The sequence below is a fragment of the Morone saxatilis genome, unplaced genomic scaffold, assembly GCF_004916995.1.
Source record: "Morone saxatilis isolate NCDOM2014 unplaced genomic scaffold, NCSU_SB_2.0 Contig11, whole genome shotgun sequence".
In the NCBI taxonomy this organism is placed as follows: Eukaryota; Metazoa; Chordata; class Actinopteri; family Moronidae; genus Morone; species Morone saxatilis.
The window spans coordinates 11,366,402-11,390,973 of NW_023339663.1; the positions used below are offsets into that span (position 1 = coordinate 11,366,402).

The 24,572-nt window shown below is 39.5% G+C and overlaps 2 protein-coding genes across 2 annotated transcripts; one reads left to right on the plus strand and one right to left on the minus strand.

Moving 5' to 3' along the window:
* Positions 1 to 650: 650 nt before the first annotated feature.
* On the plus strand, positions 651 to 15,959 carry cmtm4 (CKLF-like MARVEL transmembrane domain containing 4). The gene is made up of 4 exons (XM_035682517.1): positions 651 to 1,451; positions 7,909 to 8,085; positions 12,824 to 12,922; positions 13,405 to 15,959. Exons 1-4 carry the CDS (start codon positions 1,209 to 1,211, stop codon positions 13,567 to 13,569), a joined length of 684 nt encoding a protein of 227 aa, XP_035538410.1. The 5' UTR covers positions 651 to 1,208; the 3' UTR covers positions 13,570 to 15,959.
* Positions 15,960 to 16,087: 128 nt separating this feature from the next.
* On the minus strand, positions 16,088 to 24,568 carry cmtm3 (CKLF-like MARVEL transmembrane domain containing 3). Its single transcript, XM_035682518.1, has 5 exons — positions 24,248 to 24,568; positions 20,256 to 20,411; positions 20,016 to 20,111; positions 19,750 to 19,867; positions 16,088 to 18,241 (listed from the first exon to the last, which is right to left on the minus strand). Exons 1-5 carry the CDS (start codon positions 24,362 to 24,364, stop codon positions 18,213 to 18,215), a joined length of 516 nt encoding a protein of 171 aa, XP_035538411.1. The 5' UTR covers positions 24,365 to 24,568; the 3' UTR covers positions 16,088 to 18,212.
* Positions 24,569 to 24,572: the final 4 nt, after the last annotated feature.

Here is a 24,572-nt window from a genome sequence, read left to right on the forward strand (position 1 = left end):
CACCACAGGAGGGCAGTAGGGTACAGTGAAGCACACTTTAGTTCATTGGGAGAAAATTGGGCCTATCCCTTAATTCTCAAAGTTTAGTTATCAAGATTGCAATGTCATCTGATAAAATCAACCCGTTTGGAGAAAATGGCTTTAAACCATCAACATGACAATACAATGTTCCATACACTATTACATACCATCTAAGCTGCACAGTTCAAACACTTGGTTGCCCTTTACCTAGAAAAGAAACAATAGGAAAGCAGTAATATTTATTTATGTATTTATTTTGAATTATATTTTGATATTTAGGCCTAAGTTTTGTTGCTGAGTTAACAGGCATTTACATATAATACAGCAAAAACTATTAAGGTCAGTACAGTGATAGGCTACCCCGGGATAAGTACAGCATACACTCCATAAACAGAACTGCATCCACACTGTAACCCTCTGGAGAATAAAGAAATAAGTTCATTAGGCCTCGTTGGAGGAACTAACTTGCAGGCAGCAGAAACGTATATGAAAAGGAGCCAGACAGAAAAATGCAGCAAGAGCTCGATCCTGTCAGCGTGGTTCCGGCTGGATTCGTTTTGCAGGCTGTTTGGGAATCTACTTAAAACGGGCGCAGATCCTGCACAAGAATGTGCCGGGGTTTTTTTTAGAGGGGCGGAGACAAGCTTGCCTTTGCATCCATAGCGAATAAAGCGGCGTAAAAAGGGCACAGCCTCGCTGTGAGCCGCTGTGGGGAATTAGTTTACAATAGGAAACAACAAGCTCCTCTCTGGGTTCTTCTGGGACATAATGGGTGGATGTTTTTCGGTCGCAGAGGCGAGTCACACAGCACGGTAGGCATTTTTCTCCCCCCCACCACCACCGGTGCTGCTGCTGCTGCTGAACTAACCAGAATCGTCTATGGTGGAGTGACACTGGGATCCGAACAAGAAACATAGTTCTAAGTGCGGCTGTTATAGAGAGACGCAACATTGTAACCGGGGAGGAAACGCCGCAGGGTTACATTAAGCGGATACCAGCTGGATTTTCCTGCGCGTAATGTTACAGAGCATCCCCCGCCGCTGTTAAGCCCCGTGGGCTAGCTATGAAAAGTGGACTGTCTGGTTTGTTTTCTCCATCCACTCCCAGTTTGCATGGAACAAAGTGTGCTTTATGAAACACAACCCGCACCGTGAGTGGGATCCAGTGCGGTTCGTCGCCGTGGGTTTATGTGTCGTAACGTTTCTGGTCCAAGGGTCCAGCGTCTCTCCACTCCCGAAATCATCATGAGGACCACCGAGGAGCCAGAGGGCTTTGACGGCGAGGCCTCCAACACTTCCATGATCTCCGGGGCCAGCAGTCCCTATCAGCCCACCACCGAGCCCGTCCACGCGAGGAACGTTTTGGGGGGGATAAGGTGCGACGTGGAGTACCTCAAGTCGTACTTTGGGATTTTAAAGGTGGTTGAAGTGGTAAGTTTACGCAGTTATTGCAGTGCTCGTAAAAGTGAGCCAAACTAACTATGACGCACCATTGGCCGATCACATCCACTAACATATGGACAAAATAACTATTTCCAGGGAGTGTATTATTCTTTTTAAAAACTAAAACTACTGCGAGCATTAATACCTACATTATTTTTTACTTCTATCCCGAAAATGCTAGGCCAAGGTGAAAAGGTTAATTCAAATAGATGTGGGCCATACAGGTCCTGCTTTACCCGGCACCACATCCCTAATAGTGGTCAGTCAGGTTTTCCTGCTGCCCCCATGACATGTGAAAGTAAAAGGGGTGAGGTTGCTGTGGATCACAGTTCTCAATTCAGCCATGCTTTGCACACCTCGCCAAACATGTGGTTGTGTATTTTTTTTCAGTACATATTTATTTTGAAGGATACACAATGGTACAGTATTCCAATGGTACATTTTGGTGATATCCCCAGAAGTGCCTTAATAGTGATATTTTAGTGTTTTGTAGTATTTTCTGTCTCTTATGATAAACTATTATTTCTTAAGGGACTTGATAGCTAGGTCCTGTATTGCTCTTAGATAATAAAAAACAATATTTTTAGCAATGTTTCTTTGTCAGATGCAGTGCTCCCTGAAACACATATTTTCACTCACATCTGTACACCTAAACCAGATGTCTGAACTGAGACAGAGGCAACAACAAAGTAAAGTGAGGGCTCCCAGTGCTCTGACAATTCACCAGAGGAGGAAATATCTATCAAGCCGGAGCAATTTCTCTTCTTCTGGTGCCAAAAATTCAGACAGGCCCCTGCACCCTCGTACACATGAAGTAGTGTGTCCACAACAGGATGAACCGTGGCACTGAGGAAACTAGCAATTACCTCTAACAGTGTTTGTGGATAACACAAGCAAACTGTTGAAGATAAAACTGCACAGTTCTGGCTTTTCTGCTGCTTCACTTTTAAAACTTTTTTTAAACTCTAGAAAAAGTAGTGTTTGAAAGGGACTTTCCTGTTTTTGTGGGTGGCTGAGTGTCCCACTGGTCTTACAGAAGAGCACAGTGAGCCTGTGCTGTTGCACACACCTGTGATGTTTACCTCTGTGTACGTGGGAAGTTAGGATAGGATGCCATCTGTCTTCAGCGTGGGAGACGTTTGGAGCTGGCAGTAACTAAGAAGACGATTCATATTCAGTCTTTATCTGTTTCACAGCAAACAATTGAATATTGTCTTTGACTTGGCTGCTCAATGGCAGCACAAAATTATTTTATGTCTGCATTCCTGTTCCTCACAGATAAAGAAACGGAATATAATAAAAAAAATGATACTCTTATTACTTGTGTGTGCAGTCATGGTGGTGCCTAGCTTCATGGTTAGTGGAATAGTAGAGATTCCTCTCCTGCAACACAGCAGTGATATGGGCCCACAGTTAGGGCTGACCTTCATTCAAATATTTGATAATTGTGCCGATACGATGCCTGAATTTCAGAACTTACACAATACTTTTTTTGATACCTTTTCATTAAGAAATACAATTTAACAAACAAACCCTTTTTCATTTAACAAACTTCTCCAATGTTAAGTTTTATCTAAACACAGACAGACAGAAAAGTGCATTTCAGTCACCACCAGAAAGTATTAAGGTTCAATAACAAGCTCCACAAGTGAGCCTTGGTTTCAGCTATTTTTCAGGAACATGCAAAAAAAACAGTGTAGTGTTAAGTGTATAAGCATTATCTTACCTACTATTACTAATCTTCTATTTACACTTTATATTTACTTGAATGGTTTATTGAGCATTGATACTGGCTTTCCAGTTTGAGCTAGTCATATCTCATTCACTGACAAGGACAGAAACATTGAAAGTCATCCAAGTTTACATTCAGTATCTTAGTGGAGGCTTGCTGCCAAACGTTAATAGCTTCACTGGCTTTCATTTTAACTGCTCTGTCCTTTAATCATTTAACTCTGTGCCGGCTGAGGCCGTGTGACGATCTTTTCAAACTGATAGATGATAATGCAAAGCTGACTGCGTGTGATGTACTGTACACGTACCTAATGTTGCACAGTTTCTGCTTATTCTGGAGAAACTCCTATGCCAAGGAGCCGTTGTTGCCTGTTATTTATATCACTGTGTAAACGGAAAGTTGTTCTGTGGCTGTAGCCATGTGTTGTTAATATATCATCTATGTGCAGAAATCAGTTTTGTGAAGTAATGATTAGCATCAATGCAAAATAGACTGGTACAGTGCAACACATGCTGCATTATACCACATACTTTCTTTAAAGATCCAAACACCTATTGGTGCACATGGAGAAATAAGGAGTTCTGCTGTGTGAAATACTAGCTGAATGTAAAGCTTTTGTGAATATGTCGGTTTGCCAATCATCACTCAGATGTTAATGGATCCTAAATGCCTCACCCACCCACTCTGGTATTGTCCAGGCTTCCTTATGACTTTGTCTAGGAAATGTTTATAATATTACCTCCACGCCCAGGCCTTGTTTGCTCTAAGGTAGTAGTTACAAACCACTCTGACCTTTGCACTGACCCATCTTTATATATATTCTCAGTTTCCTATGTTCATAGACCAGGGTGCTAAGCGCTAATAGACGTGTGTAGTTGTTTTACACTGGAGCACTAAAATGCATTCGCACAGGCTTTTAGAGGCCCAGTCAGCTTGTCATTCCTGGGATGAATGGATGGATACGCAGGCTGCTGCTGACCCTGTGCTGCTCTGAAACAACCCCCAGTAGGATGTAACCTGACCAAGGTGTGTCCACCCTGACAGACGGTTTGTCTTTGTCTCTGTGCTGTGACTGGGTCAACAAAGCTGATATTCAACTCACGTCCCTCTACACTGACAGGAATTTGATATCCCGTAGGGCCTGACAGTACACCAATCAAACTATCTTTGTCTCCCAAAAAGCCTTATGCCTTCACGATGAATAACAGTTCACTCATTTAGGTGTGTGAACCCATATTTCCCTTTTTTTGTACCATTCTAACAAGCAGTAATTAAATATTATGCTACAGTGTTTTTTTCCGTCTGTGTTGTGTAATGAAGTTACCAGATGCTCCCAAATGTCAGCGAGCACTTCCTGCTCTGAAAGAGATGCCATATGCTCCACTCTCTTCTCGTTGAAACATTACTTATACAGAGCTTGTAGGGAGACATAAAGACAACAAGAACGTTGTGCATGCGTGTGGTGAGACGTGCATGCCTTTGCCTACACATACTTACCTTATCCTCTGGGGTGAAATATAACCTGCATTCAGGCTACATTTTCCATCACATAGATGACTGTGGGCTGCTGCTGAAGCATATTCAACTTTTTAGAAGATTTTTTTGGTGGCACGGTCACATAGCACTAGGATTGCAGCATATAATGTTGCAGGGTCTGCAGTGAGGCCTCTTTTTTCTCCTCCATTAGTTTTCTGTTCGCAACAGATGGTGTATAAGAAGGGGATTCGAAGACGCTTCTAAAAGCCACTAATAACGTGCATAATCGCAAAGATAAAGATGTGCATGCATGCAGAAGAGAGAAGAAAGAGAGACTTGATGTGCATGATCATGCACATATGCACGCACAGGTTGCATAGGGGTGAAGGTTGACATAAAATCATTACTTACAAGATTATCCAGTATGGTGCTTTGTGATCCCCCGCCTCCTCCCCCGTGGCTGCCTGACACCTGCTACACAGGGACTCGCAAAGCAATATGCTTTTTCTTTGAGAGACATGACATCATCACTCAGCCGAAGCAGCCCTCCAGTTCTGTTTGGGTGTAACCTTTCTGGTTGTGTTACAGTCACAGACTGACTGCTATCCAACTACATGTTCTAATGAAACTTCAGCAGCGGCACAGAATGCAGCTTTTGTCTTAATGATGGCCAGCCTGGTGGGTTTGCTTTCTCTTGTCTTTGCTTTTGTTTGTTTCTTGTAATGTGACCACTGGATAAGAAAATGTATTTGTGGGCCTTGAATGTGTCCTGTGAGGTGTTGTCTCAGCCAAAGAGTTAAAAGATTAGAGTCTGTCACAAACAGGAGAGTTATCCACTGACAGTTCACCAGTGCCAGTCATCATGCAACAACACTTTAGTTGTCAGAAACAGTCCCCCCTGCTCATTAAATTGGATAAATAGGGTTGGCTATTGAGCTGCTGAGTGGTTGGGGGGAGGAGGAGGGGTCTGTTGCTAATGAGACTGTTTGGTGCATTTGTTTGGAAATGTCAAGCAATGAGATGCAAGTAGCTGTGGTGGTTTCAAGTTGGACTTTAAAATCTACATTGGGTTTTTTACAAACAATACTTTATAAAGTCTTTATATATTTTTTACCTGGACACCTTTGAGGTTGAAAGTTTTAGATACATTCTTATTATTTAGAGACTTTCTGCAAAAGAAAGAGAGTGACAAATGTCTTATCCCCAGAAAAAAGCTTTTGCTGTACAATTGGTGAATTCCAACTAACAAAAAAAGGTAAAAATAAGTCTGAAATTGGCACAACAACAGAGTTCCCATTCCATCTAGTTCTATTTTCACTGTTAAAAGATTAGACTAGACACATATAGGTCAGTGATCTGTGTGTCTGTGTATTTATGCTTGTTTTACCACACCCATCTATTCTCATAGTCTTTGCTGTAGAGTCAAAACATTTGTCAGGATTTAAAGATTATTTTGAAATGGACCTTATGGTGGAGCCATCATTTGGGTATGGATTAAAACCGTGTTATGTCACGTACTAATGTGACATGTGTGGGAACTTATGGTATGTTTTCTATTGTATTCTTTGGTTTTAAACTGTTGGTGAATAGCATAGTTTTAATCCGTGGCATTGATGCTTTTTAAATTGTCAGTTTTCCCATCCCCCTCTATGTTTTCCGACCCTTTTGCTTATATAATTTTCAGTTGCTCTTGCCTGCAACTGCCTGTTCCCATGTCAATTACCCTGACACTTACAGAAGTCACTTGATCATCTATTTAATGTCCTTCCTTCTCTCTCTGGCCTCCAAAAATCTTTAGATAATTTGACCACATCTCTAAATTCATGCCTGCGCAGTTCCTGGACTTTGTTGCCCTGATGTCACAGAGGAAGTGGATTGAGCGGAGGAAGAAGTTGGCGCCCTGGTGTAACGATGATTTGTGATGATCAGCCAAGCTTAATGTTGCCTGCTTTGCCTGGAATAATAGCTCTGCATTATATAAACCTACTTTCTCACTGCAGCCAGGGGATCTTTTTTATCCAATGTGAAAATAAAAGAACCCCATTCCTCTCTGAGACTACAGTAAAACTTACCAAGCTAACCCTGTGCAATCCACATGCTTCTCTGTTAACGACTTCATAAGCTTTGTTAAAAAAAATCAATATCATCAGGGACCAGCTCATTACCTCGTAAACATGTATCTAGTCATAAAAGCAACCTGGAGTCTTGCTGTTGGAGAAGCTGCTAATGAAGCAGCACTTCAGTCATCTGTTCATGGAAGAAATTACTGACTCTCTTTTAGTGTTGCAGTCTTAGTGTTGTAACTCAGTCGGTCTGTGACTACATGCCATTTGTTGTTTTTATGTCTGTTGTGGCAATTGACTTTGCATGAAATTACACTAACAGAGATTTCATGCACTTCTAGGTTTTCTTTTATCTATAATTTATTTTTTGTCTATCATTTAACTGATGCAGTATGCAACTAAGGCATGCCTTAGTTGACAATGACACTGCTGTTCCAGGCACAAGTACATACTATGTCAGATACAGAGAGAAAAAAGCGTAGTAAATATGACTGTAAGTGGTTATGTCATTTGGAAAAGCTCAAAACTTTGCAATGGACTTTTTTTTATACAGTTTAACCCCCATTCATCTCTCAACTCAAAACCCATCATTATTCAATTTATTATATCAATATAAAATACAAAATGTCAAACCTGTCCCTCTCTGGTAGACCAAGCAGATCTGGTCTAAACTGGTTTGAATTCGGCTACTTCGGGTCTTAATATGTCGCTGTGGCAGTCTCTTGGTTCTGTTATGCCTCTGGGTCTTGGACCGCTCCGAGCCAATCGGTAATCTGCGTGTGGTTTTGTCGGGTCTAGATGGTAGGAGAACACCTAAATAGCAGAATTCTTCCCATACTGTGGTTTGTTGATGGATGTTGGCTGGGTGGAGGCCTCTTCACAGGCTGCCAGGAGCGGGACTCATGAGATGGGCTCATGGCCCCTGGTCTATTCATAGGACAATCACTTCATCATCTGGAAAGCTTGGCATTTCAGCACTAACAAACACTCACATCAAGTTACAGAAATGGCTTGACCTACAGTACCCTTTATGCTTACGAGCAGTATCAGCAGTAAGCATTTATTTTGAAATGATGTAAAACGGATGGATTGAATGATAAAATACACAGTATACTCAACATTTCCTTCTATTCTTCTCCTCTCTCGCTCTCTCTCTCTGGGACTCTCTGTTTAGGTCCTATCCCTTATTGGATTCATCTGCATAGAGACTATCATGATGTGTTCTCCCTGTGGAGGGGTCTACTTCTTTGAGTTTGTCAGCTGCAGTGCCTTCGTGGTGACGGGAGTCCTCCTCCTGATCTTCAGCCTGAACCTGCATACCAAGGTGCCCCACGTCAACTGGAGCCTCACGGTAGGTACAGGAAGACATAATGTGTCAAAGAGCCACAGTCATGATATTGAGTTTAGAACAAAAGGTTCCTGAAAAAAGCCTGGGATGTGACAAAAGTTTGACACAAAATGGCAGCCTGTAGTGACGTTTACTGTTTACCACAGTGTTATTTAAAAAAAAAAAACACAACCACTGAGAAAATTTTCTAATCTGACACGAGACTAGTTGATTGTAAGTTTGAACACTGGAGATTTCAAGGCCAGGATGAGAGTGGGGATCATTAGACTAGGCTATCTGTGTTTGTATTTTGCACATTTGAGCAGTATAGCTGTAACACTTCCATCATTCTCAGCAGCACTGTGTGTATCGTGCTTTAAGCAAGAGTTAGCACACTATCAAAAGTTTAAGTTTAAGATTTACCAGACAAAATATGTGGTCACTCTGTTTATGCTTGGCTGTTTTGCTTTTATTTTTTTCCCTTAGTCATTATCACAATCATCAAAGATTATTTTTTTCCCAAGAACTCTGCCTAAAGTATATAGTCTTTTATTTATTATCAGGATAAGGCTCAAAGCTTATAAGTGAAACTGTGAAACATTAGTGAGAATGTAACTGTTTGAGAGGGCATACAGTTTCAGTGTTAACACCAGGATCTGCATTGTCAGCTGTAAGCAAATGAGCTGGTGGGTGTTCTCCAGCAGATACTGGTTTCCTTTCAGTATTTGCCTACATACACACGTCGGTGTGTTCTGAGCTGCAGCCAAGTATCCTTTACAGAGGAGAGTGGAAAAAAGGCCGTCAGAAACTATATTTCCAGGGGCCACACAGCGTACATATCGTAGTAAAGTAGTGGATGTTAAGCCAGATTCCAAATCCAACCATAGCTATCAGATTGCTTTATGGTATCCCTGGTACTATATTCCACCTCAAACATGAAAAGAGGGTGTGCCTTTGGCTTCTACTTTTGGCAGAATGACTCAAATGAAAGCTTTTTACAGTCTCTGAGAGGCAGTTCATATAATCTAAAATCCTCCTGTTCGATCTCTTTCTGTCTCATGTCGGTTCTGAATAGTTAATTATTTTTCCACTCAGGTGATTAATAGTCTAGAAATATGTAATTTACATGTATTTTGTGTGTGTGTTTGTGTGCACAGGCGTGTGTCAAAGCAAGTTTGGTTGTGAGCTGCTATTCTCACTCACAGTGGAGGTTGTTCTTCAAAGAAGTTAGACTGTGGTGGGCTGCGGTTTGGCTCATTGTTATTGCTGGAAACATGCTGTGAGGCACAAAGATATTGAGCCTTTCATATTTTGTAAAAAAAAAAAAAGAATATGTATTTGGAGCACAACAAATTCTGTGTTTATGACATGAAAAACCTTCCACATTTCACTTTTGGTGAGTAAACTGTAGCAAAGATAGACTTACAGTAGGTGTTGCTTTCCAGATTTCACAGCCTCTTCCCCAACTCCAAACTGTTGTATCTAACAAACACATGATGCTCAGTTCCAGTCCACAGTTGTAGGCTGCACCCCATGCTGTTTATGTCTATCAAGTTCAAAGTTGCTCTGGTCGTATTGACTCCCTGGGAATTTCACCATGAGTAAGCATTTCAGAGTGTTAACCAACTGTTAACCCTTCTGCTGCCTTCCTCTGTTTCCAAATGCTAAACCATGGACTGACGCTGCCATTTCTCGTCTGTGGAGTGAGTTGTTTTATAATGCGGTTGAGAGTCTCAGAAGGAGGGTTTTGATCATACAATTATGTGCTACGTGATCCCATCTCCTCCAATTCACCCTCCGTGATGACTTTGGCAGAGCCGAGGGGGAAACACGGGCCCTGACCCCCTCTTCCTCCCCTTCAGCACCGGAGTGAATGCAGTCCTGGGACCTGGCTGTAAAGCCACTTGGTGACTTTTAGTTATGAAGTTGAACTTCAGGGTTTAGTTTGCGTGAATGAGCCTGTTTTGCACAAGCAGCTAGAGATAAAGGCAGACTACTCAGTGCATTGTTTTCCTAATTCCCACAGCCAAATAACTGCTGGCCATGCTAAAGGGGTCTGGGAAAGAAATGGGGCGACCTTGAGGACACACACAGGGAAAAACATGCACAGCCAAGCCCGAAAGGGAGGGTGAGAAAATATTAGTGTTGTTATTCTCCTTTTGAAAGGAGAGCAACGGTTTGAATACTCGGCCAATGTGCCCAATATATCCTGGTTGTTTTGTTCTCGGAACAGACAGTATCTCATCACAGTTAATGCATGAATGAACTGGGTACTTCAGAGGGAAGACCGGTGGTGGGTGGCTGGACCCGTCACAGCCTTACACACTAGGGGTGTAACACAGAACTACTGTCTGCACCGTTTATGTCACAAAAATATCCGTATTGACTATAGTCAATAGATTCATTTTCCCTCTTGTAACCTGCCAACAAAATGTAAAAAAAACAATATTTATTATTATTATTATTATTATTATTATTATTATTATTATTATTGTTATTATTATTTGTGTTTAGCCTATTTCATCACATTTTGACAAATATGCATCATAGAAAGTCATGTTGCTTTGGCTCATAGCAGTTCCTGTTTGCACTGGATTACTGTTTATGCTGAAGAAAAAGTTCAAATCTGATCCAAGATCAGAAGTTATAATGGAATGCATTATTTTCTCTGTAATTTCCAGTCGGATTTATGGATCTTTATAGCAGTGTGTTTGATGTCTGGGTGTTTTTTGAGTTATGACGGGGGATGTGGAGTGGACTGCAAAGATTCTGTTCAAAGATAATTATTTGCTTGTTGTATTCAAATAATTATTTTTCATTTACATCCCTACTACACACAAATACAAGCGTGAACGCATCTGTTTAGGACCACTGTGTACTTTAGTAGAACTATTAGTTAACTGGATGGATAATATTGTAGCAAAGGATTAAGAGTCCTGATGAGTTTCAACAGAATTAACCCCATGAACTTCAAGGTCACAGCATGATGTCTATATGTACAGTATGTATGTGTATGTTAACCCATCCTTGTTTGTCTCTCTGCTGAATCCGCACAGACAGCTGAGGTTTGTGGTTATTATTAGCTATAGTCATTAATCTATCATCAGTTCAGACCACAGACCACTTTACTCCTGCTGTATTTACTTTACCTGCAAGTGGAATCCAATAAAAGCTTTCATGGTTTTGACAGCTGAAGTTTGCCACCCAAGCAGACAAAAGATATGAAATACTTGTTTCCTATCTTTATTCAGGCATAGATGTGAAAGTCGTAGAGATGTTTTATTCTTGTGTAAAGCTTTCTGCCTCTGTGTGACTCTGCTGCAATTGTCAAGAGAATAGATTTCCTAATTAGTCTTCTGCTGAACCCTGAAAGGTTTCCATAGTTGCAGTCCAATGAGCATTTCTTGCTGCTATCTCTAGAGCACAAAAAGATACGCAAAATAAAATTGTAACACATCTTTGATTATGGTCCTGATCCTGGCCTCTTGTGTAACTCTTTCCGTCCCGCATTATGTAACTTCATATTAAGGGGTTAGGTACAATAGTTTGAAAATAATGTATGGTTCCAAGATTAAGAACAAACTTTAAAACCCAACAAATGTGTATATTAAAGTATACTAGTTTTGTTCAGGGCTCTGAATCTCAGCAGATAGAGAGAGGACTGTAAAACAAAGATATGAGCCAATAATAAGCCAGAGAGCCAGTGGTTTGGTTCAGTCTGTGCTTGTGTTATTTAAGGTTTACAGAGTGCTGGCCTGGTTAAAACGTGGAATGTGGAAAAGAGTGAAGTGCAGGGGCTTAACTGACTGGATCTTGAGAGAATATGGGACGTGAAAGCTGTATAAAAGCCCTTCTGCACATGACAGCAGGACACTGAAATGTGAATATGCAGCATTTCCTGTTCAACCGGTTGGGCGAGATAGATGGCAGTGTGTGTACATTGTGAGCTGTGTTTGCAGTCGGTGTTTGCAGTATGTGCATTTGTGTGTATGTGTATGTGTATGTGTGTGTGTGTGGGTGGGGTTATGATTTCATTCGCAGGTTAGGAATATAGCACTGTGCCAGTTAGCATGGTTGTTATGGCTCCATATTAATGCGTTACTGATTAAAGCACAGGATCAGTGGCAAATTGTCACAGTTTTCCTGCCCTGCTGAGTTGCTTTGTCTGTTGCGTGTGTGCACTGGTGTGTGTGTGTGTGTGTGTGCTGAGCACTGTGTGTCATATGAGAGACCATGTCTGCCGTGATTACAATCATGCATCTGATCACGAGGGCCGTGCCCCAGTCTTGCTGAGCACTTCATTATTAACCCTTCCCTAACTGTCTGTACTGCTGAAAACATCAGAGGGAAGTATCTCTTTCATTTTCCTTCTTGTGTGTAAAAGGTGGGGGATGGAGAGAGTTATGTGTGTGGTAGTATGAGGTGCAAGGTGGCTGACAACTGTTGCATTTTTTGCCCTCCTGCGGTTTTAAAATCATTGTGAAGCACTTGGATTCCGTCAGGCTGGTTAGATTAGTGTGCAAACTCTTTGTTTGTTCATGATACAACATCATCCAGGATGTCCTACCTGGACGTGGCACATACAGAATTGATACAGCTCACACATTCATGTACAGTAGTTGTTTTAAGTTCATGCTTTACCAACATGATGAATGACAAATTCTAATCTAATCTTCTAATTACTCTGCATCAGTAAAATACTTGGTACTCAGCCCTGAAAAATAGCAATACTGATCTTGTATGTTTTTGGGTCTTCCTGTAGGACCTGGTTAACACTGCTGCCAGCACCTTCTTCTTCTTCTTGTCATCTCTTGTGCTGGCCTGCATCAACCACAGCACTGGAGCCGAAATAGCAGCAGTGGTGAGTAGTCTGAACCATCTTCTTTTGCCATGATATACAGATACGATAAGAGCTTTACAGACCTCCTCTTATCAGTCATCAAGTTTCTTATCAAGGAATATCACAGAGGATTTATACTTGAGTATCAATGTACTGATGCAATAGAACAGTGTCAGATAAGACCTCAGCAAAGGTCTCAATTAGGTAATTGACTGTCATCATAGTCATATGCTATCATATGCGGAATTCACATATTTTAATGCTGTATGTATGTGTGTGTGTGTGTGTGTGTGTGTGTGTATTTATAGTAACTAAACTCATTTATCGGTATGTGTCTATGCACTTTAAAAGCTTTTAACCCTGATATTATCAGTTTGTACAGATTTTCATGTGATCTGTAACAAATTGACACATTTTAAGAACTGTGTGTTAAGTATTTAATCTGTTAGTTCCTGTTCAATTCAGACATTGTTATTCTACTTCCTGTTTCCACTTGTATGCAGATCTTTGGCTTCCTGGTGACAGGTGTGTACGGAATTAACACCTTCCTGGCGGTACGGCGGTGGCGCCTTGGCAATGGGTGTCAGGGGGCGACTCAGACCAGCGAGTACATGCGAGCACGCACGGCATCTCGTGGAGAAATGGAGGCAAGACCTGAGCTTGCATGAGTGCGGGCACACAATGAGACAGACTAAGGGAAAGCCACGCTACCGGCAGCTGACTGAGATGGATGCTACTCCGCCTTGAGAATGGTATTTCATTCAAGTCTTGAGTGGAAGGGCTATCTCAAGCTCACCACCTGCTTTTGACTTCTCATCACAACACCTCAGCTGTGCTTTCCGCCTGCCCAGCCACTGAATAAATCTTCATTTCATAGCCACAGATGAGTTATGTGGCTTTGTTCATCAGTGACACATAAAGACTCTAAAGTGAAGAGCTCAGAGTCAGAATTGAAGGTATTCTCTGTTAAAACTTTCATCCACATATCTTTCTAAACCAGCGTGAAGGATGAGTTCCGCGACGATCCAAAAAAAAGAGGCTGACTTCACACCAACTGTGCACCAACCCCTATTCTGGCGTAGGTGTTGACTTTTTAGAATGTTTTGTGTTTCACTGTGAATGAAGCAGAGGAAAAGAAAGGTCAGCTTTTGTACAGTTTGCTTATTTTACGCTGCTTTCTGTGAAGTCTGTGGTAGTAAATGTGATCGGGGATCCAGGAAGCCACTGGACCGGCAACAGACAGTAACCTGTAGTGCAACCGAAGCGCCATGACTTTACTGTTCTTTCGTAGATACTGACATCAGCCTTCGGCTTCTACCTGTGAGCAAGGCTGACAAAAGATATTTTAATCTAAAGATTACAAATGCTGACTTAAAGAGTGTGTTTCTCCTTTACAGCTTTATACATACCTTTTATCATGTGACCGTTAGCCACTATTAAGATCTTTCCGGCCAGCAATTATACAGTAACAGCACTGAACTGCAATAAAAATAGGCAGTACAGCAATATTTTAAGAGTGAAAAAGACTGATTTCTTTGTAACACTTAACACATCCAATGGGTTTTACACAATTGTAATAACAAAATAAATACACTTCACTCCATCTATTTTATCCCAGGTTGTGCCTAACAACTTGTTACTTGTGTATGAGACTGGTAATTGGTATCTTGTTACTTTTGCAAATGTCCAAAGCTTCAGGTAACTTAAATGTTGGCGGTATAGTTCATGAATCATCATTCATTTAGAAACAAACATCATTAGGTGACCTGGTCAAGATCAATGCCCTTAGCCTATACACTGTATCTCAGGTATTGACAAACTACTTTCAATCTTTGATTCTTAAAAAAACAAACATTTGAAATGAAATCACAGGGTGCCTCGACCTGAACGCTGTATTTCTTAATGACTTCATAATTATTAGACATGATAGGACTATCATAGAGATGAACTGATACTTTAAGTTACATGATTAAAAAATGAAGTCATGTGAAGGTGGCGACAGGTGGGATGGAAATTCTGTACATTTAGTGCTATTGCTGCAGCTTTTCCTCTATTTGGTTGATTGAAAATGTGCATATGTATTTACAGTATATCACACACTTCATGTATTATGAAATCATTCCACAGCTGCAGCTGTTATACAGGTCACAGATACAGAGTGCAGAATCATGCCTTTATTGTTCAGCCAGTGTACTTGACAGGCAAACAGGAGGATTAATCTTGAAAAATCACATAACATTTGCTTTTTAGGATGGAGGAAGAAATGTCAACTTCATTTTTGGTGACTTACATTGTTCTAATGTATTGAATCTACCCTATAGTTACATGTATGTGTGAGTGTGTGTGTGTGTGTTTTCGGTGTTGTTTGAGACCTTTTTATGTATATTAGGCTTGGGTGAGTTTGTGCAGGGTCTAAATTGACTCTATGGCTCCATCTCCTGGTCTTCTTCTAAAATGTATTCCTTGTGACTTCAGTGGACTGACTGCACAGCCAGGTTAACTACAGGAGTGTGTGTATAAGGGAAGGACCAGATATTTTATTTGACTGTTCAGAATGAAAAATAAAAACTGTATGGCTTCTTAAACAGCCCAAAAGTTACCATACTATACAGTATGCTTGGTTAATCAGGCTTTTCTCATGTTTTTTGTAACTTATATCATGTACAACTGCTATTTTAAAGTAGTTTTATGAATAGACAATCATATTTGTTCTTCTGTCTGTCACTTACATTGATGCATTTGTTTCTGAGTTATATAAAAATGTTCACATAAACATTTGTACAGGAAACGTTGCAGCACAATCATGCAAGTGCATTATGCTATTTGATAATATAAACTGACCAACATATTTGTCTTAAAACTATCAAGCCACAGCTCTCTATATACAACTTTATGCTACAATATATTATGAACTGTTTGTATTTATGAGGAAGAGAGAAAATGCTTTCCACTAGTTTTAATTGTTTGTGCTATAAACAGTGGACATGATCAGTGTGACTGGATGAAATTAGAGGTGAGACGCTCTTCTGTTTCCTTTTATTTTCTGTGTGCTTTGTTAATGATTACAACGAGGTCTGTCTTGTACAGCATGGAGCCGTACTTAGCTGTATTTTTATATTTAAAACAATCACAAAAGGGTTCACATCCGTTTATAGTGACAGTTTAAATAAAGTGATTTGGACATTATTGAAAATAGCTCAGGTTTTTATTCAAAATATTTTGCACAAAAGGGCACAACAGTAAAAAACACACATTTATCACCTACAATAGTTCAGAAAGGGGGCTCATGTATAAAATGGTACTGTGTTCATCTAATGGTAACATTATTTTGTAACTTGAATGTGCATGGCAAAGGGGTGTGGTCGAGTTTGCTATCCAGTGAAAACCAGATTTGGTGATTTAAAGGTTTTCACATTAAGTGAAAGATTCATTATTACCTTTTATGGATAAAATTTGCTCTACTTGTTAGGATAAATAAACAAATTTAGTACCCAGTTGGATTGTTTGAAAATGATCACAACGTTTTACATGGTTTTATTATGTGGCTGTTTTTCTTAGCTTGTGAAAAGCAGTGTTTTGGAGATACATGGTTTTCACAGGACAGCAAAGATATAACATTGCGCACTGATTCGCATCAGTTTTTGCACTGCAGATGTGTGTACATATAGCTCTCAGCAGGCACAGATCTGAGACCTTTTTCTCAATCTGTTAATAACAAATGACATACTTCTTCAAGGAACCATTCAGACAAAATCATAATATAACTGAAGCCTTAACAAACTACCAATAAAAGGGCACAACAATTAATAATTATCGCATGTTACTGCAACTTCTATTTGTATGTCCGTTGCTCAGAATAGTTGAAATTCCGCAAGGAAGTCAGAGGCCACTAATGCTAACTTTCAGTCATCCATTTTCAAGTCAGAGCACTGTTGTAACACTCATGTAGTGCAGTGTATATTACATAAACAGTCACTGTGGCATTCGAGTGCGTCTAATTTCTCAGTAGTGGCCATGGAAGAACTGAAGAATCAAGCATACATGCAGAAGTGACAATCAACATACAAAACAAAGATTCACATAATAGGATATTTGGCATTTAACAAAACAATAATGCATTAAGTGGCTTAATGCACTGTTATTTACACACACACACACAGATGCACGCGCACACACACAGGTTGTAAGAAGCACAAACAGCAGACAAACTGAAAGTCTTTTGAACTTTGGGTTAATGGAACAGGTTTGAAAATGTATCATTATTTCTGTTGTTTAGATTCACAACAACTCTCAAAAATAAAAGTTTTGTAACAACCCAGAAAAGGTTGTGATGCAGTACAGCATGCCACGGGAACTCTGCTGACCCAAAAGTTGAATTTAAAGGAAAATAAGCAAACATTATCCTCAAATTATAAAAATACACTCTTGTAGAGTTAAGACAATTGGACAGAGGTTGTAACCAGCCAACCTGCAACCAATCTGTTCTTCTATATACTATACATATGTTTTTCTTATAGTAATACTGTAAATTTATGGCTGATGATGCCCCATGTACATAGGAAGTCCTGTCTTTCCGTTTTTGTCCATTTAAAACACCTTTGTTACAATACAGCTTCATTATTAGTTAACATTTATTCACTAAGAATATTAATTTAGTGTTGTAGTTTATTATGTATGTAAAGGGTTCCGGTACATGCCCAGAAGTAAATATTAGTCATAATTTCAGATTTACACATGTGCTCCCATATGCAGATTGTACAAACAACTTAAGAACTCAGTATAATGAGACTAAACACTTTCACAGCTTTATGATCAATTAAGTATCAGTTTGATAATGGCATTTATTTATATTTTTCCCAAATCATCTAAGACACTGGATATGAGTGGGCATCACTTGGGCATGAAAAAAGCAGGGTTTTTATAAACTACTTGTAATGGACAGTAAATTACTCATTTAAAAACATGTCTATACTTGACACATCAGTTTAGACTTGTTTCCTAAATGTCTTGACATGATTTATGTGTGAAATACAACACTTGGATGCTCAACAGATAAAACATTATAAAGCGGATAAGGGAAGAGGATCTGGCTCCCATCTAGAAAACTGTGTTGAGAGCCCCCCAGCTACCAATAAATGTACGTAATAAACAAACAATCATTGTGACCCTCTACTGTACATGGTATTAATGTAACCTTGTGCCCTAATGAAACACTTGCAGATCTTGCAGATGGCAGCACAGCAGTGGAAATTCCTCCTGCAAAGGTTTATTTTGTATGATCAAACATCCGCTGGTAAAGATCCCCGACGTCTCAGTCCGAATCAGAGTCTGAAAACTCATCTAGAAAACAAAAGGGAAGAAACAGCTTTGGTATCAGAATGAGTGTTGGTTCTCTGTGTGGGCTTTACATAAATAAGTAAAACTTTGGTAACTGTAGTGACTTTTATTCAGAAAAGTAACAAATCCTAAATATGGTGCGCTTAAAGACATTTCAGTGAGAGGACATGATGGATTAAAGTTCATGAGTCGTGATATCGCAGAAAACATTTATGGGTTCTACTATAACAAAATTACACAAAAAGTGCAACACATCAAACTGTTGTTTAATGGGTTGGTTCACCTACATCACAAAAGGCAGAGTCACTTCCCCCTGGCAGTATCAAACAGTGCACATAGTTTCTTAAAGGTCTTAAAATATCCATCTCTGAAACTTCTGCCACCACCACAATGCAAAGGAGGTGAAATATTTGTTTTATTTATATCACTCAAAGCACTGAAAATGACAAAAATAACTACAAGCAAACCTTGTGGAGCTGCAATTGTGTACAAACTGTTAATATCAAAGTGAAAGAGAAGAAATGTAGTGTGCACAAAATGGGTTTACTGAATGTTTAAACAGTCTGTCTTGTAGAAAATTTGTGCACCCCTCTGCAATACAAGGTTTTCCAAAGTGGGTTAAAACACAAACCCAGTGTCATTTCTAAACTCTTTTATGTGAAAACAGCTTACCTTAGTAATTTTATTAGCATTTCTTCAGGCTGCACAAAAATGCATCCCAAATGTCAACATTACAAGTTAAAAGGATTTTTACCTAAATTACAAAAGCTAAACATAAAAAAACATCACAGCATGTTCTGTGATGTTTTTTTAGTAACAGGGACCCCACAAATAAATTCCATCTCAGAGACAGACATCTCTGTCTCCATGCAAACAAAGCCGAAACTATCAGCATGAAGTGAGAAACTATGTTTTTTATTTGGACGAACCAACCCTCTAATCCCAAAAAATGGGCAGAGGATTCTTGCAGTATGCAAAAGAAAAAAATCTGACACATATACTATCCCTCAATAAATATAGCAGAAATGACCTGATACTCTTACAGATATACACAAATATAAAATCGAACAAAAATGCTGATGTATGACATCCATCCCTCCAGCTGGGTAGTGGATTCAAACAGTACTAATCACTGCATCAACATGTAGTAAAAAGTAGAGAAATATTCCAGAATATGGACTTTTCTTGTATGTGCATGTATTTCATTTTAAAATACACTTGGATCTGTATTATAATATATTGCATATATGTTTTTCGATATTTTTTAATAATATTAACATATTAAATATATTTGTGTTGAATTAATGGATGTGTAGTTTAGAGCAAAAGATTTTCCAATATCATATATAAGCAATATATGTATGCCTACACAAACTGAATTAGCAGTTATGTACAAAACTATTTCTGCAACATATCACCACATACACTTACGTTCATATAAAAACATAGACATAAACATACATAAAATGTTCTTATATGGCCATATATTAGACTTTAATTTGGGGTATTACCTTGCTGTCTTGATGGCTCCTCATTGGACTCCCCTCCTTGCTTTAGGAAACTGGCCAGCTCATTAAAAATGAGATAAAAATCTAAAGCGAAAACGATGGTGGCAATGAACCCAAATATCTGTGAAAAGAAGGACATGTGATATCAATATAGTGAAAAACTACCGGTGAAATAAGAACTGAGGTTGTTGGACAAAAGCTAAGTGTGTTGCATGTACTTAATACATAAATGATGGTGTTGTAGGCTGTAAGATAGTTCAAACGTTTACCCCAGCAGCCTTAGACGAGCCATCCCCATATTTGGACACTGCAATGATGGAGATGATGAAAAAGATAATGGAGGCAGTCACACATCTCATGAAATCCTTTAAGAGAGACCAAATAAACACCATGATTCAGAGGAAACATCAAAACTTTATATTTTACTTTTAGCACTGTTAGACAGTTTGTACAGCATGTACTGTATATCCACTGCAAAGTCTTAAATTTGATTTGAAAATTTCTCTCACCATAAGAGGCCAGAGGAAGCCTTTAAACCTCTCATTGAATTTGGTGGAGTAGGCAAACAACAAGAAGAGAGCAGCCAGGAATTCCAACAGGGGGACTGTCACGAAGGCTGCTGCTGTGGATGCCGCGAAACACACAAATGACACAAAGGAAAGAACCTACAGAGACAATTAAAAATAGAGAGAGAAATAAGTGGAACATGTCCTATATGTTTTAAGCGCTAAAAGGTTTAGACAAGAAGCAAAGGGTAAACTAAAACCCTTTCCTTTTGTGATTGACAAAAACTAAGAGAACTAAAACTAAAGAGACCCTGAAGGAGGCACTTTATTATTTATCAATTCTAAATTAGCAGCTTGAAGCCAAAAGCAAATTTACATTTTTAATCCAACTGAGAAATAAAATGAAGCAAAATCGTCTTTAATCTTCTCCCTTTAAGATAACGTTACACTACCCTGAAGCCGTGAGTCAGGGTGAATTACAGCTCCAGGCCCACTTCCTGTAAGGAGATACAGCTGTTAAAAGACTATGTTAAATTCACACAGGCTTATACACTGATGCACCGAATCCCTCTCGTTCTCTCACACAAACACACTTGTGCAAACACCCACAAACACAAAGCTGTAATAATGAAACAAGCCGTCAAAATGTGCTCTGTGTGCAACCAAGTCTGAAGTATTTACAGTATTTACAGTACACCATAAATGAGCCTGCCATGTGTTTGATGCTCTCCACTAGAAGGGCTGGACACACCATATCAGCGCAAATGATAGCAAGCAAGTCCAGACACTGTAATCTCAAACAGGCCCGGCCATCTTGTCTTTGTCTCAGTCAGTCATCCTACACTGCCCTGAGGTTAGGCACTCCCCCTCACTGAACCCAAACTGCTGCAGCTGCTGTTCTTTAAAAAATGCTGCTACTGAGCAGCATTCTGTCAGGGAACCATAAGATCTCCCTGTAATAAGACAACAACCAGGGGAAACTATTAAAGCTTATTTCTGAGTTTCTCAGTAAATCCTCTGGCTTGTGGAGAATAAAGTCTGGAAAATTAAGTTGACTGTGTTGTGCTGAACAACTCAAACCGCACAGAATGAACTGGCACAGTCTCTACATATTCTTGTGTTTTAAATAATCTGGCAAAAAAAACAAACTGCAACTGATAATTATTTTGTTATGAATTATTTTGTTGTTGTTTTATTTGTTGATTGATTAACCGTTTGGTCAATATAAAAAGTAAAAATAGTAAGAAATGCACAATATCTCAGGGACCAAGGTGACATCTTCAAATATCGATCTATCTCTATCCAAAAGTCAAATATATTCTATGTACAATGAAATAAAAAAGCAGAAAATCCTCACAGTGAAGAAGCTGGTCACACTTTTGCTTGATAATTGACTCAAGATTAAAAATTGTTGGTGATTAATTTTCTGTTGAGTAACTATTCAATTAACTGCTAAATCACGTTCAAAGTCTGGTATTAGATGGGAGAGAGCATGTTTTCAAAGCATTGCCCTTATAAGGTATGCGATGAGTCAGATGAGCAGGTACTGAAGGTGCTGCATATGTGGGCTTTTAAACTCACAAAAAAAATACAAATCCTGAGGCCTGAAACACATTACATGCTGAGCTAAAAATTCTGACAACTTTCAGTTTATACTACCAAGGGAGGAGGCACACATTGCACACATTTACTCCACCATGTACCTTTTTATTAACAGCTTGTTAGCATTTTGAAAATATTTCAAACACTACAAAAATCTGTTTTTTGCAGTGTGCTGTGATTTCACATTCCTTATCGGGTCTGTTGCTGGCTGAGGCTGAGAATCCTAATGAGACATGCATGGTGGTCTGACACACTGTGTATCATAATGCATGCTCAGCAGGATATGTGTCTGACTAATACTCCCAAGAATGGTAAAGCTACAGGCTGCACTCTCTTTGGAAGACTCACATCTAACAGTTGTTCACTGACTGCGGGCTGATTTAACACCGCCTGTAAGCTTTCAATTGTGTCAGAAAAAGACAATAAACTGTGATACTATATTCTAAGAAGAATAACTTACCAGCCACAGCAAGTAGGCTACACATTCACACAGTACACATGCAGTAAATACCAGTAATATGAGCAGTAAAAATACCAGGGTGCATTCAAAGCTAAAACCAAATCAATCCCAATGTGCAATAACAATAACCATAGGAGTTCCACACCTTCGAACTACCATTAAAACTTAAACTTTAGTGTCTGAGTTTTGGTTTAATTTGCTGAACAGTTTTTGGTCTCTTACTCAAACACAATAAAGATGCTTTTTTTATCTGTGGTGGTCAGAGCGGTGAATAATTACACAGCATTTGACGCACTTTGGATAATGTACAGTCAACTGTTTTTTTAAGGAACTATTACTTCTATTAAAAGTAGTTCCAATCAGAGTTGGTATGACAGTATGACACAATATAGATTTGTCAACCATCGGAGATTTTAACCATACTGTTATACTGTGGTAGCTATCCTCTTAATCTGTAGTTGTAGTATTAAATCATTGTGGGAAATCTATGACCAAGACTGTGTTGTGGCAAAACTGGATCTATATTAGATTTTGCATCAATGTGGTGAAGTACTTGTCAGGTATTTAAGTAACAGTGATACAGCTTTTGTAAATAAACATTTAAAATTACATATTTTAATGATGTGAGCACCACAATTGAAATTCCATTTACCTCCATTACATTAAGGCGGGGGCAGGAATGACACCAACAGTTGCATGGCTAGATTCTACAATAGGTAAATGAGAAAGTTTTTATAGATTAGCATTTAAACTGAGCTTTTAGATAAAGATAGAAGGAATTCAACCACACAAACCATAAATGATGATACAGTAAATCCCATAATACCTCACACTCTCACCACAAACACACAGCCGGAGTTCCCCTAGAAATTACATTTGCAGAGGTGCAAAGACACACATTTATATCTCATCTCTTGATCAATTTAGTTAGCAGATTATGGCCTAAATAACAGCCACATTTATTTCAAATACTGTCATTTGCTGTCACAAAGGTTTGAGCTTTAACCAGTTGTGCACCCTCACCTACATGCATGTAGCAGTGTGCACGTCTGCTGTCTGTCAGTAGAGGTCAATGGGTTTGCAGTTAGTTCCAAAGAAGCATTTTAGCTTCGGGCTGAAGATCACAGTCACATTATTAAGTAGCAGTAAAGAGGCTTTATTGTGGTGCAGGGGTCTGTTGAGCTCTGATTGTGCTCCAGGCTACGTGTTGTGGCAACAGTGTAAAGGATGTGACTGTGGGGAAAATGACTGCTCTCTCACAGCCCAACATGAGCTGAATGTCATATGACACAAATGTGAGGGTTCATACAGCATTCTTAACTCAGTTATTGCTAGAAGACACTTCCTGCAAATAATGCATGAAGATGGTGACCACCCCTCCCCTCACCAGCACTAACGCCATCACACAGACACACAAGGACAGTGTTTCAGTTCCTGGTTTGTTGAAATCCACTTCATAAGTACATAAAAAAGAACTCCTATATGAACTTTGACATCAGCTAAATAAACTGTATGCACAAATTGACATAAGAGAGAGAAATTGAAGATGCGTACACCGTTATTTGATCACTGACAGTACAGATGACTCCCAACAATGAATGTCTTCGTGTCCATAATCCAGTATTATTCCAAGTTTCTGCAGTTTACGGCACAGTTACTATAAACCCTTACTGCTCCTCCCTTAACTAATGGAAACCTTGTGACGGGAACGGACTGACCTATATTCAAAGTAACAGTAAAACAATCTGCCAAAGTTACTTATAAAAGTGCATTTAAGCAGCACACAGCTACAGCTGCCATCATTGTCCTGTTATAAATACAATAAATAAAAGTATCCAGAACGCAGCGCGCTTTGACTTTTGTGCGCATCGGGGCGAAACAATAGTACAGTAACAGTTTAATTTAAGAAGTTATTTCTCTGGCCATTTCTTACCACTTCAGCAATAAGCAGCATGCCTTTCCTTGAGGTGGCGAACTCTTTGCTCGGAAGAACAGAGAGTAGGACAGTCTGGCGCGGCCGATTCGAGTCGGGAGCCTCGATGTCCCCCATGGTTGGAAAAGATTTGAACTCTCCTCAAACTTCGGATAGCCAAAACTCCACGTAATGTAGCGGATTCAGTGCAAAACAATACAAAAAAAAAAAAGAGATGTGGAGGCGTGAGGCTTCTCGGAGGTGGAAACGGAAACAGTGACAGCGCGGAAACGAAGCGCGAGAGCTCCAAAAAGCGCAACATCTGCTTTCTCCAGATGTGAAATGC